At 23.9% G+C, this 14,495-nt stretch overlaps 3 protein-coding genes across 3 annotated transcripts; 1 reads left to right on the top strand and 2 right to left on the bottom strand.

The window, feature by feature from the left end:
• Window positions 1–314: 314 nt before the first annotated feature.
• On the bottom strand, window positions 315–7,177 carry PCHAS_0606300 (high mobility group protein B3, putative; the record flags this gene model as incomplete). Its single annotated transcript, XM_016797453.1, has 4 exons — window positions 315–472; window positions 598–1,380; window positions 1,535–1,688; window positions 1,778–7,177. 4 exons carry the CDS (start codon window positions 7,175–7,177, stop codon window positions 315–317), a joined length of 6,495 nt encoding a protein of 2,164 aa, XP_016653405.1.
• A 1,560-nt stretch (window positions 7,178–8,737) lies between these two features.
• PCHAS_0606200 (targeted glyoxalase II, putative) lies at window positions 8,738–9,727 on the bottom strand (the record flags this gene model as incomplete). The annotated part of the gene is made up of 1 exon (XM_733816.2): window positions 8,738–9,727. One exon carries the CDS (start codon window positions 9,725–9,727, stop codon window positions 8,738–8,740), a length of 990 nt encoding a protein of 329 aa, XP_738909.2.
• Window positions 9,728–11,607: 1,880 nt separating this feature from the next.
• Window positions 11,608–13,447, top strand: PCHAS_0606100 (tetratricopeptide repeat protein, putative; the record flags this gene model as incomplete). Its single annotated transcript, XM_016797452.1, has 8 exons — window positions 11,608–11,614; window positions 11,743–11,802; window positions 11,921–12,035; window positions 12,137–12,261; window positions 12,417–12,481; window positions 12,589–12,747; window positions 12,839–13,171; window positions 13,325–13,447. The coding sequence occupies 8 exons, from the start codon at window positions 11,608–11,610 to the stop codon at window positions 13,445–13,447; spliced, it is 987 nt and encodes a 328-aa protein (XP_016653404.1).
• Window positions 13,448–14,495: the final 1,048 nt, after the last annotated feature.

Here is a 14,495-nt window from a genome sequence, read left to right as displayed (position 1 = left end):
AATGTATAATAACTTTTTTATTATTTTTATAATTACCACTTTATTGTGGTTGTAGAAAACTATTTTTGATATTTTTATAAATCATTTATTATTTTTTATAACAAGTTATATAATTTAAAAAAAAAAAATATAAAAAATGAAAAAAAAGGGGCTAAATATTTGATTAATTAAAGCATATATACAAAATAAAAGGGGGGGGTGTATAGATGAGAATATGCATGTATACATACATAAGCATAATACATAAATAAATGTGGGCGGATAATCATTGTTTCAGTTTGAATATAGATGATAAAGGCATATATGTGTGGATTTTAAAATAAAGTCAGAATATTCAAATCTGTAATACCCTTATCTTCTCCTTGATCTTTGGCATTATTATTGTAATCATCATCTTTGTTATCAAAAATGCTTAAGATGTTGATTTCTGAATCATCCACGTCTTTATTATTTTTTTTCGGAGAAGAGTTATCTATAAAAAGGAAAATTTTAATTTAAGAGTGAATTAAAAATGGGTGGTAAAATTGGGAATATATTATGAACGTACATGTTTTTTTTATTATTTTTTTTTTTTTTTTTTTTTTTTCATAAAATTACCTAAATCGCTAGCTGAGTCATAATAATTATGATGTGTTGAGTGGTCGATTTTTCCATGTTCATTTTCATATGCTTCCAAATCAATTTCTTTATTTTTTTTTAATGCTTGGTCTATTCTATAGGGATTATTTTTTTTTTCTTTTTTATATTTATCGCGAATTTGTTTATCTGTAAAAGATGGTAATAATGCCCTAACCATCATTAAATCAACACCAAACATTTCAATGACTTCATAAAATTTATTAGTTTGTTGTTCTGACCATTTGCATAATTTAGCTTTTTTATATGCATTATTATATTTTTCAATTTGGCATTTATTTAAATTTTCATTAACTTTATTTTTCGTTTTCATCAAAAAATTAAAATCATTATCATTATCATTCATTATTGTATTTGAATTATATGTTCGTTTATCATCATAAGTAACTTCACCTCGTTCATTTATATTTAATTTTGTTGAATAATTTGGCATACATATGTTTAATAAACTAAGGATATCATCTTCATTTTCATTGTCTGCTTTATCAGCTTCTTCATCTCTTTCTTTATTAGTTAATTCATTTAAGTCATTGTTTTCTTCGACTTGTTTATCCTGATCAGTGTTTAAATAATATCCATTATTATTTAAACAGAGTAAATTTAAATCATCATTGGGGTTTTGATCAGAATTCATTATATCTTCTAATGTATTATCTATTGCTATTTCATTTGTTTTTTTATTTTTTCGTCGTTCTCTTTTTGATTTATTTTTCAAAACTAAATCCCATATTGTATCATTGTCTCCTAGAAACAAAAAATGGCAATTATTTTGTAATAAAAATGTGCATTTTATAAATAAATGTAAATTATTAATATCCAGAAATGAGAAATCGAAAAAGAAAAAAAAACCTTTTGATATGCATATGCAAAGGGAAACTGTTTAAAACTTTATTTATACCATTCACACTATTCACAGATGATTTTTTTTTTTTCCGTTTTATTCGTTTTTTATCAACTAACTCTAAAAAATGAGATGCGTTATTAAAAAATTGTTTCCCTTTATGTCCACTAATTTCAATATCCTCCATTGCTCCAGGTACTCTATTCATATCCTAAAAGAAAGGAAGTGGCAAATAGGATGAAATAAAATGCGGTAAGGGTTAGGAAGGGGAAAGGGATACAAAGGTAACAATCATTTTACCGTGTCAAAATAGACAAGGTTTCCTGATATTTTATTTTCTGGAACAACATGATCAGGGAAATACATCATATTCTCCCCATTCGGCATATTATTATTTCTATTATGGGGATAAAAATAGGCTGGATTATTTTTATTATTATTATTGTCATTATTTATGTTCATATAATTCATTCCATTGTTATATTCCATATTTATTCCCATATTAATATCATTGTTTATCGTTTCATTTAAATTTATATATTGTGATTGGTTATGCTGTTTAGATGCATGTAAATGTACAGGTGGATTATTCATATTGGCGTAACCCTGATTTGGATCATCGACTTCATATGAAATAGAATTATTTATTTTATTATGACTATTGACATGATCATTTGAAAAAGAAGATGAACCATGAGCCATGTTATTATTATTATTATTCATATTAACAGAACCTACTATTACATTAGTGCCATTTCTGTTAGTATTTGGATTTATATATGTATTTGTAGAATTGGGTTGATAATAGTTAGTGCTATTAAAATTTTGATCAACTTTTATATCATTAGTATTATCTTTTTCTCTTGAAATAGTATTAAAATATTCATCATTTTTGATAATAACACCAGCATTAGTTGATCCACCAGATATTCCATTTGGTGTTCTTTCATTTTGATTCATATTATTAAGATAATTGTTGTTATTATATCCATATATTTTATTTGGATTTGCTCCATTTTCCATTAAATATTTAATTGGTACTCCATTGTTTACAACATTTGTTGAGCCATTTGTATGTTGATACATTACTTGATCATTTGGAATTACATTATTAAAATAGTTCGTATTGTTAAAATAATCTTTATTTGAATTTAAATAAGTTGGATGATTTAAACTGTCAGGCATGTTAGGATTAATTACAGACGAATTCATTCCTGCTTTTTGAATTTGCTCATTTGACATATGCTGATGATCAGGAATATGATTCCCTAGTTTTGTATTATCATGAATAGTATTATTTATTACATGGTCATATTTTTTAATATCATCCGAAATTTGTATATTACTATCATTAGGTATAGAATTATTATTTCTGATTACTCCACCTGAATCAGTCATAAATTTATTAGCATAAGTATAATTTGAAAATTCATCATTATTTACTTCATCAGTAGGGGCAGAAATAACTCCATTATTATTTGTATTGTTCGTATTATTTCTAGGGCTTATAGTAGTTGCTGTATTATTTAAAGCATTTATATTTTGCTTATCAGCGTTAGCATAAAAATTATAATTATTAATCATTGGATTATTTATTAATGGGTTTGAAATATCATAATTGTTCATATTCATATACATGCCCATATTTCCATTATTATTATTCATTATATTTGCAGGATCATAATATCCTGAATTGGAATCAATAGGCATTCCATTATTATCACCATTAAGCATATTTTTATTTTTATTTTTTTCCATTAATTTTTCTGCTTTTAACATTTGTTTCCTTCTTTTGTCATATTCTTTTAACATCATTTTTTCTTCCTTTAATTTTTTTTTTTCATCTTTCATCATTTTTTTTTTTAAAATATCATCCATTTGGGCTCCATTTTGAGGATTACCATTCATTACTTGATAATTATGCATAAGCATATTATTTTGGCTACCTGGTGGTCCACCAATATTTGCATTATCACGTTCATACATTTCATTCGTTTCGTTTGGAAATTTATTAAATGCAAATTCGCCATGTTCATGTCCTGGAAAATTTATTTTATTTGGCATTCCCGAATTATCATTTACATTAGCATTATTAAGTCCGTTGTTTATATAAGCATTAGCATGTGCTTGCATCAATTCGTTGTTATCTATTTGGTTTATCGGCATGTTGTGTTCTCCCTTTGCATTATTTATTATAGGCACATCAGGATTGATAGCCATATTATTTTTCATACCACTCATTTGGGCAGTTGCATTTACTATATTATTAGGATTCATAGATATTTGATTTTGATCATACATATTATTTAGCATAGCATTTTGATTATTTTCTGTCATCATATTCTGAGTATTGTTATTAATAACAATATTTCTGTACAGTTCAGAATTATTATTAATTTCATTATTAGTATCATTAGGAAAAGGTAAGGGGTAATAACTGTTAGTATTATTTAACCCATCATTAGGATATTGTAAAGAATTGTAATTTTGCTGATTAAATGAATTAGCATTTTTTAACATATAATTAGGATTATTCATTAATTGATTTGGATCATTAAAATTTTCATTTTTTTTTTTCTTATTTTTTTTTAAAGCATTTTTTTTAGCTTTATCATCCCCATTATCAGGAACCATATTCATATCATTGTTTATGTAACCCATTGGCATATTTTTATTCATATTTTCCATATAATTAAAATAATTCATATTATTATCACCGTGAGGAATGTTTTGCATATTAGCCATATAATTCATATTATATGGATTAGCTTCATTTCCCATCATTACTTGGTTTTGATTATACATCATTTTGTTATTATTGTTAATGTTCGACATATTATTCATATCGTTATACATAAGATTGTTGTTGTTTGAAAAATGTTGACTCATCATGTTGTCTAAAGCTTTAATTCTTCCTTTAAATCCACTAACCTTTTGACCATTAATATAATTTACTTGATTTTTATTATTTTTTGCTACAGCTGCATTAACAGTATTTGACAAATATTTATATCTATTTTTTTCTTCAGTAGATAATTGTTTCCATAATTTTGATACATAAGAATTTTGTTGAGCTAATGTTAAACCCATATCAATATTTTTTTCTTTATATTCTTTTCTTTTTTCACGAGCAAATATACTAAAGGCAGTAAATTTTCTTTTCTTCTTTTTTTTTTGTAATAAGAAATTTTCTTCATTTATTTTTGAAGCTTTAACAGCCCATTCTTTCTTTTTCTCATCACTTAAATTATTCCATATTTTAGCAACAGCAGATGTTTGTTCAGTTAAAGAGCTACCCAAAAATACTTTTTGATTTAACAATTCTTTTCTTTTTTCTCTAGCAAATAATGTAAAAGAAGTTATACCTCTTATTGTTTTTTTTTTAACTTCATTTTCATCACCTTTTTCATCTGTTTCATTATTTTTGTTACCATTTTTATCATTTAAATTGTTGTCTTTAAAATTAGGATTATTTTGCATATGTTGTCCATATTGCATATTGTTATAAAATCGAGAGTAGTTATTAACATTATCATTTGGAAACCCGTTGTTTTGAGCATTTTGAAAGTTTCCAAAATAATTAAATGAATTATTTAATTGTGGATTACCTATATTATTGTTCATAAAGGGATTCATATTTGCACCTTTAGCAAAATTATTATAATAAGGATTCATATTCATCATAGAATTATTCATATTTTTTTTCATATTTGCTTCTTTATTTTTTTTATTTTTCTTTTTCTTTTTTCCATCAAATCCAACACCATTTTTTGTAGCATTTTTAACGTTTTTGCCAACGTTACATATTAAATTATTCGTTTCTTTTAAATCTTTAAAATTATATAATTTGGGTAACAAATTTTTTAAGGACAGTTTATGAGATACTGCTTTATAATTTTTTAAAAACCTTCTATTTGTATAATTAAAAAGTTTATATATATCTTCATTGGAAACATTATTTTGACAATTAGGACTACTATTAACACATTTTGAAATATCTTTAAACAATCCAAGTTGTTTCATACTTTCTTCAAATAAATTAGTTTCTTCTGTATGTTTTAAATCATTTAATCTTTTTTTTAACTTTTTTAATTTTAATATAAGTTCATTTTTATCATATTTTAAATTAATTTCATCAAATATTTTTTTATATATTTCCTTTTCATTTGTTAAGAAATACAAAAAAAAATCTTTTTCATTATAATTTATTTCGTTAGACTTTTCTGCATTAATAATAGCATTCATAACATCATTAGTGTTATATATAAAAAAAAATACTAATTGTTTATTATTAAGAATTAAATAATATACATTTTTTAAATAAATGAATATTGTATCTATATTCATGTTGCATATTATATTATTCTTATTTATATAATTAAATATTTTTTTTTTAAAGTATTTTTCAACATTTTTACATCTTTTTACAAAAATATTCGATTTTATTTCTTTTATTTTTTTATAAAAAAATTTATATTTTTCCTTTTCACTCATTTCTTTCTTAACATTTTCTCCTTCTTCATCCTCTTCATTTTTATCTTTACCATCTTCTCCATTATTATTATTATTTTCTTCATCATCACCTTTGTCACCATTTTGTTTTCCTCCTCCTCCTCCTCCGTGATTTTGATTATTATTTTGATCTTGATTGTTATTACTATTATCTTTTTCAGAATTGTTTGAGTTCTCATTATTATTTATTTCCTTTTCTTTATCTCCCTCGCTTTCATTTTTCTCACTGCTATCTTGGGCGCCATCATTACTTCGATTACTATTGTCTCGATATTCACAACTTTTACTAAATCGATTGATATTGTCGATATTGTTAAAAGTTTTATATTCAGAGACTAAGTCCCCATCTTTCACAATGCTATCGTTTAATATTTCGTTATGATTGCATTGTAAACTGTTCGAGGGTTGTTCATACATGGCTTTATCAAATGTGCCAAGATCAGCTTTGCAAATATAGCTGTGGCTGCTATTGTGCATAATAGTGGCCATTTTATTCACTTGTTTGTTATTATTAACGAAAACGTTTTCCAAGTTTTGAAGATTTTCGAAACTCTTTATGCTAGGGAATTGGTTTTCTTTGATTATATTGAGATTTACTATTGATGTGTCCTTTTTTTTATTACTGTAATATTCATTTGGTGATAAGAGTGGCTTTATTCCATCCCAAGATTGGGGAAATTCATTTTTTAAATTATGGTTTACTGTTACACCCCCGATTATTGTGTCATCAAATGGTATATGTGATGATATTTCTTCATATTTATTTTGTTCTTTTAAATTTGTTGAACTTTTAACACATTCGTGCGAATTTGATAGGCACTTTATTTTGGTATAATTTGTGCTATGGATATTTTCAGTGAAACAATCTGGTTCATTAAATAATTCGAAATAATTACAAAAATAATTGGAATTACTTATAATATCATAAATTATATTATCATCCCATTTCTGAGAATATGGCAATGTCTTATGATTATATAAGTTAGAAGATTTGTATTGACTGGCGCATGTTTTCAAACTGTTTTGTATAATATTATATTTTATTTTGTATAAATAATTACATTCCTTTATAATATGTAACAATAAATAACTAAAACAAGTCCTTAAATGTTGATCTAAAATATACTTATCTTCACATTTGTTAAATTGTAGCTTTTCAAAGGATCCCCCTTCTGTTGCTACTTCCATGTTATTTTTTTTATTTTTTTCCCCTCTTTTCTTTTATTTTTTTTTTTCGTTATTTAAATTAAAATTACGAAAAAAAATGATCATCCTTATATAAAACAAAATGCATATTAAATTATGCCTAAAAAAATGGAATTTCGTATTTTTAGTTCTACATATATGTATGCCTACTATAATATGCTTTTAAATAAAAAGGCGGAAATAAAAAAAAATTAATTATAATATTGTACATTAAAAAAAATGTATATATATATATATAACACAATATTACACGCATATATGCATATATTATTTTTACCTTTATTAAATATTGAAAAAGTTTCCTTAATCCTTACCAAAACTTTGCAATATGTATGCATATATTTACTATAATCAATGAATATAATTTTATAAATAATATGTAATATTTCTTTATATTTTATATGGGTATGTTATATTAAAAATTGTATATATAATATTTTATTTGTATTTAAATTATATATAAATAAAAATTATATATAATATTATATATGCATGTGGAGTACGCATAATTAATTATACGTATATTTTTATAAATATATTTTATGCATTAATATAATAAACAATATATATATATAATATAGTATTGGCAAAAATACAAGTATATTATTATATTGCATTTTATAATGAAAAATAATATATAAATAAAAATGTAGGAAAAAAAAATTACCACAAAAATTATGAACAGTCATAACTATTTTATAAAATTGTTTATTTGGTTATTTACAAAAATAAATTGAATAATTAAAGTTAATAAGTCAAATAATTAATAAATTGAATTTTTAACTTGTTAAATTGTGAAAATATGTAAAAAAACAAATTTAAAAAATAGGAGAGAAAACTATTTAAATATTACACTTGTATATTTAAATAAAAACACATTTTTTTTGTTAAAATTAATATTTTCATTTTTTTTTTAACTTTTTGAGGTAGCTTTTTTGTCATTTTTTTTAGTAATATACTTTTTTAATAGTATTTATATTTCTATTGTATGCTAAAACTAGCGGAAATAAAAAACCGTTGTAAAATTGTCAAACAATGTGCCAAACGAGGCAACAACATATAATACACTTTTAAAATGAATAGTGCTATCACAAAAATTAGAAAAAAATTAACAAAATTAGCAAAAAATTAACAAAAATTAGCAAAAAATTAACAAAAATTAACAAAAAATACGTTGCGAAAAAATACTTTTAAACTGCATTTCGCAATTGCCTTTCTGCCAATATACATTAAATTTAAATAAAAACAATTGCTTAATTTTTAATTTTCAAACTCGTTTCACATTTACACTGTTAATTCAAAAATAATAAAAGATAGGGTGATCATATTTCGCTAGAAATATCTTAGGGTTAAAATAAGACACAACCGTTTTTTTTTAAATACCCCTTTAAATCCAGTGTGCTATCATTTTTAACTCTGTTAATAAAAGGCACACATTTTATATTCTACAATGCGCATATATATAAAGTTGCGAATGCATAATCGTTCGGTTGCTTTATAATTTGGATATGCTTGGTGTATCCATTTAATTAGTGAAAAAATCTATGCTGTTTTAAAGTTATCCTTCATTATTCTCAAAAGAACTAAATAATCTGAGTTCCGTTCAATTACATAGTTATTTTTTTTTGCATATAAATCAATAACCTTTTTAACATTTTCATTATCATATCTCAAAAAGGGATTATATGAATATTCATGACTTAATAAAGTTGGTACTGTTGGTAGACAATTTTCATTTTTTAAAACTTGTTGATAAAATTCATTTAATTTATCATTATTTGGATCAACAGTTAAAGCGAATTTAATATTACTTAATGTATATTCATGCCCACAAAATATATAAGTGTTATTTATATCGATTTTTTTTTTAATATTATGAATAGAATTATACATATCTATATTATTGGCTTCAAAATTTTTACCCATTCCAGCTATAAATAAAAAATCGCCCGTAAAAAATAAGTTTTTTTTTTCGTCTTTTTTTGATGCATGTTCAGAATTTTCAACTATATATGATACATGATTTTTACAATGAAAATTTGACAAATATGTTTTTATTTTAAAATTATTTATTTCGAATTCTTGAATACCCTCAATATTTTTATTTATATATTTATTATCACGTTCTTTAATACCATAAACATTTATATTTTTATTGTAAAAATAAAAATTTCCACTATTATGATCAGAATGTTTATGTGTGCATAATACATTTTTTATTTTTATATTTTCTTTTTCGGAAATGTTAATAACGTTGTTATAATCACTTGGATCGACAACAATACCTTCATCTTTATCATCATAAAAAATATAAGAATAATTATCATTATACATAGGTATAATAATTACATTTGCACACAAATCCTTTTTATCAACAATATAATATTTATAGTCGTTTGCCATTTTCATATTATATATATTTCTCCTATTTATAAAAGTATTCTCAAAGAATAGTTTTGGGGTTAAAGATGGCTTGCCTATATGTGCATAGGCAAAGTAGCCTAGACTTAGTAGCTTTTTTTCGATTCTCATTCTACAAGTTCATCCCTAGAAATTGTTATATTAGTAGTATATGTGTGCAAGCACATTCAAATTAATCAAACAATAATTAAATAAAATATGGCATTCTTCATAAGTGCCCCTGTTCTCAATACATAGAATTTAAAATATCCAATTAAACGTGTTAATTTATGAAATTATAATAATGATAAATGGCGAGAGTTTGTAGGTATTCCTAGTATACATATCCTATCATGCTAATATGGTATATGCATTTACACAATATAGTACATATAATTGTGACATTTGAAAATGTTATTTTTTTTTAAAATATACAAAGCCCTCACAACTTAATTATTTTTATTAATATTTTGAATTATTTGTGTGCATTGAGTTATTAGTAGCTTTTTTCCATGTCTTAAATGCGCAATCCCCTTAAAACAGCCAAAGTTAGGAAATTTTTATAAGCCCTTAAATTTTTTTTTTTAATAAATTTTGGCTTGCTAGAAATATGGAATTTCCTATGTTATGGAAAAATAATACTACGACATTTAAAAATTAATATATATATTTTTTTTTTAAATAAAAAATAAAAATGCGAAATATATTATTATGGTATTAAAAAAACAGAGACCCTTTAAAAATAAAATATATTACTTATGTGCGCTTATATATTATCTATATATTTAATATAAATATATATCATTGGTGTAATTATAAATACGCAGTGTGTGCCCATATGTTTTTAGCTAAGGCTCTATAATTTTATTTAATTTATATACTAAGTAATCTCTTTTTCGCGCCATAGATATTATAAATACGTGTGCGTGTACGTAATATTTAATTTTTCAATAATACACACATATCCTATTTAAATAGGAATTTATATTCGTAATATAAACATTGAATTTTTATATATAAAAAAATATTAAACAACATATATATATGCATATATTTTTGAGAAGGTTTAACTAAGTACACTTCATTGATTTGTGCACGTTTTTTCTCCTCTCCAATATAAATGCATAATAAGCAGTGTATTATATTTTCTTTCGATGTTGGGAAATGTACATATAATAAGCTATATAGTAATTATATGAAATTGCAAAAAATAAAAAACACACACATTAATCATATATAACTTTTTATGCGATTCTAAAAATATATAAGCTTAAAGCCTCACAAAAATATATAAATTTTTTATGGACTTAATTTTTGACGAACCTAGGATCTATTCAATTATATGAAACATAAATCAAAAAACCTTAGCCTTATAAAGTAATACCAAAAAAAAATAAATAAGAAATATTATTATATATTTATTGTGTTATTCCATTATGTGAAAAAGGCATCCACTAGTATAGTACTTACATGTATTCTCGCTATGCATATCTTAAATCAATGTATATATATGTGCTTATTTTTCATATCTACATAATTTATTAGCTAACTAAATAAATATTTATATGTATATACTTTCCATGAAAATTTTTATGCATACATTTTTGGAACTATATATCTTAGTAAAAAAGTGTAATATCCAAAATCGTAATAAGCTTATCATATTGTTTTATGTGTTCATTACTTAATTAATAAGTAGGAAAATACTATGTAAAATGTCAAAAGCAGTGAAAAGATATTATATATGTGTGTCATGTATTTACATAATTACCTTTATACATGCTTGATATATATTATGTATATATATGCTTTCTAAAATAATGCTTAATATAAAAAAATATGTATATGCACATAAATTGTGTACAGATTTATTTACTACGTATGTTTTGCATGTACACATGCAAATAAAACATATATATGTGTTGCCCTTTTTTGAATACAGCTTAAGACTCTAACCCCTGTAGAAAACTCATTTTGTAAATTTTATTTTAATCTTTATATCTTTAAAAAAAATGACAGGTAATTATGCATATAAAAAATATGAACAGTCAGGTAGAATGCTATATATGATATAAATGTGTGTGTAATAAATTAGGCTACATTATTTTATCATCAAAATGTGTATTTATATATTTTTTAAAATATAGAAGAAGAAATAATAGCCGAAGCAGGTTCCAATACTGAATCTGAATATGATGAACAAGCAGGTAATACATTTAACAAAATATGTGGAATACGAATGTGTGCAAATGTATACATACGTATAAGTGAAATATGCATACACTTTTTTTTCTTCGTTTTTTTTCTCCGCTTTTTGAATGACAGAACTTCTTGAGAAAAAAACAGCTCAAGAATTATTTGATATGGGAAATCTCGAATTTAAGGAAAACAAAAATTATGATGTAGCTTCCGAACGATTTTCTATGGCTGTTGAAAAAAAGTAAATTATTTTCAACGAAAATTATATTTACTTATTTATATATACAGTTGAATTGTAATATATGAATATTAAACAAAATCCATGATCTATGTTTGTTTTAGGGTAAAAGAATTAAATGTAGAAGACAGTCTTCATCCTGATTTAAGGGAATATTATTTATGCTTTGCTGATGCATTGCTAACTAAAGAAGAAGAAAAAAACGATTTATTCGAATTTTTAAAAAAAAGTATGTTTTATTAAATAGAGAGTAAATATATGCCCAGTTTATTGAAGACAATATTTTGTGATACAAAAATCATTCATTTTATTACTTTGAAATATTTTTTATATATTTTAGCTAGCTAGCTAACTATTTTTTTTTTTTTTTTTTTTTTTGTTCAGAAAAAAGTGTTGAAGTCACCGAAGAAGAAGATGGTACCAGCAAAGAGGAAGTCACAGACGAACAGGTATTTATTTCGATACGTTGTGAATCTTTTTTATTTACATTATTTGTTTTAACTTAAAAGGTGTGTAATATACATTACACTAATTTTTTTTTTTCACTTCAAATCAGTTGGCCTTTGAAATGTTTGAGTTTTCAAGAAAATGCTATGAAATGCTATTAGAGCAGAAAAAGGAATTATCACAAAAGGATTTACTAAACTACTCGTACGTGTTTATTAGGTTGGGTGATATAAGTTTGTTGAACCACTTTTTCGAAGATGCCTTAAAGGTACAATAAGGAAAAAATAAAAACAAAATAAAAAATAACGTAATAAATACATAATAAAAAATAATACATGATAAAAAATTACCTACCTTAGGAATATGAAAAATGTGTAAACATAAGAGAGGAACACAAATTGGGCGATGAAAATCTTATAGCCCCATTAATATCCCTTTCACAAAGTTACATGTTTTGTGGAAAAAGAAAAGAGGCAGTCGATTATTTTGAAAAGGTGAAGAAAATTTTATTAGACGTTAGACAAAAAACAACTCCCTTACCCAAAAATACTAATGAAAAAATTATCAGAGACACTTATGATGATGTTCAAATTCAAATTAATGATTTGAAACGACAAATAGAAGAAGAGGGAGCAGAAGGAAAGGAACAAGGAAGTCAAACAATTGCCAAGGAATTAGTAATTACTACAAAGGTAAGTCACCATAAATGCGTGCAAAGATATTTATATTTTGTGTTTATTTAGCTAGCTAGAAATTGCAAAAAGTCTACACAAGTTTACATATTACGTTTGTTTTGCCACCAAATTGATGGTTGCTGCACATATTTTTGTTTTAAATTTTTTTAGTCCGAGTTCGATAAAGCCGTACTTGGTAATAGCGAAGTCAAGAAAATCTCAGTTTCTAATATTGAAGGCGATGAACATGCGGCCAAAAAACGAAGAATTAACTTATCTAACTATAAAAATTAAAAGTGATTCGCATATATTTTTCTAAAAGAATACAAATAATAAATATATGTTATAGACTAATAAAAATATGGTAGCTTTTATTTGCTTTAACCATGGCATCTCGTTATTTTTGTCTGAAATAAGTATTTATATTTTTTAGCATGCACATACAGATAGATATGTACAAGTTATGCATATTTTTCATTGTCTCGTGTTATTTTTTTTTCTATCGTACACTTTTAAGTATTAACTTAATATAATAATTTTTATAGAATTGATAAAATTGGCTTAGATAAAACCATCTAAGCAAAGGACATTAAAAAGTTCTACTATATTTATGCATTATAATAAAAAATTTATAAAAAAAAAAAAAAAATAAGAAAAATTAATTTATATGGGCTGAGCGCATCAACACTGAGACTAACATAGAATAACACATATAATAATAAACATACATATATATATAAAAAATTATACTAATATACAAAAATAATCAACAGTTCTTGTAGTTTTTTTTTTTTCAACCATGTGAAGTTGAAAAAAAAGGACAACGGTGGCATAATACATGCATATATATGTATAATATATATATACATGAATATATATATTATGCATACCTCGGTTCGCAAACATGCACATGCACGCTTATCTAAGCAAGGAACAATTATTTATGAAAAAAATGGCATATATGCCGTCAAGTTTATTTATACATATTGCACAAATAAACTTTTTGCGAATATTTTTTTTTTTTTTTTTTTTTAAACTTTAATAACTTCGTAAATATACACAAAAAATAGCATAATGCGTACTTACTGTAAATCGAACTTTCTAATCAGAAAAACATTATTGCTTTTACTTCATCAATTGAAAGTTTTATCATTTTTGTAAGCTTGCTTGCTAATAAAATTAATGTGTGCCTAATAATGGCTTTTAAGGCTCAAAGGGTCGAATAATATATGCATATGTTTTTTATAACTTACTACATAATTTAATGATAATAAAATTAAAACAAATTTAAATGCACTTTCCATCTTCCTTCATTATAGGAAATAAGAATGCAGGATCGCAA

This window comes from Plasmodium chabaudi (assembly GCF_900002335.3).
Source record: "Plasmodium chabaudi chabaudi strain AS genome assembly, chromosome: 6".
Lineage (NCBI taxonomy): Eukaryota > Apicomplexa > Aconoidasida > Haemosporida > Plasmodiidae > Plasmodium > Plasmodium chabaudi.
The sequence above is the reverse complement of the archived record's forward strand: the minus strand, read 5'-3'. Positions and strand labels throughout refer to the sequence as shown.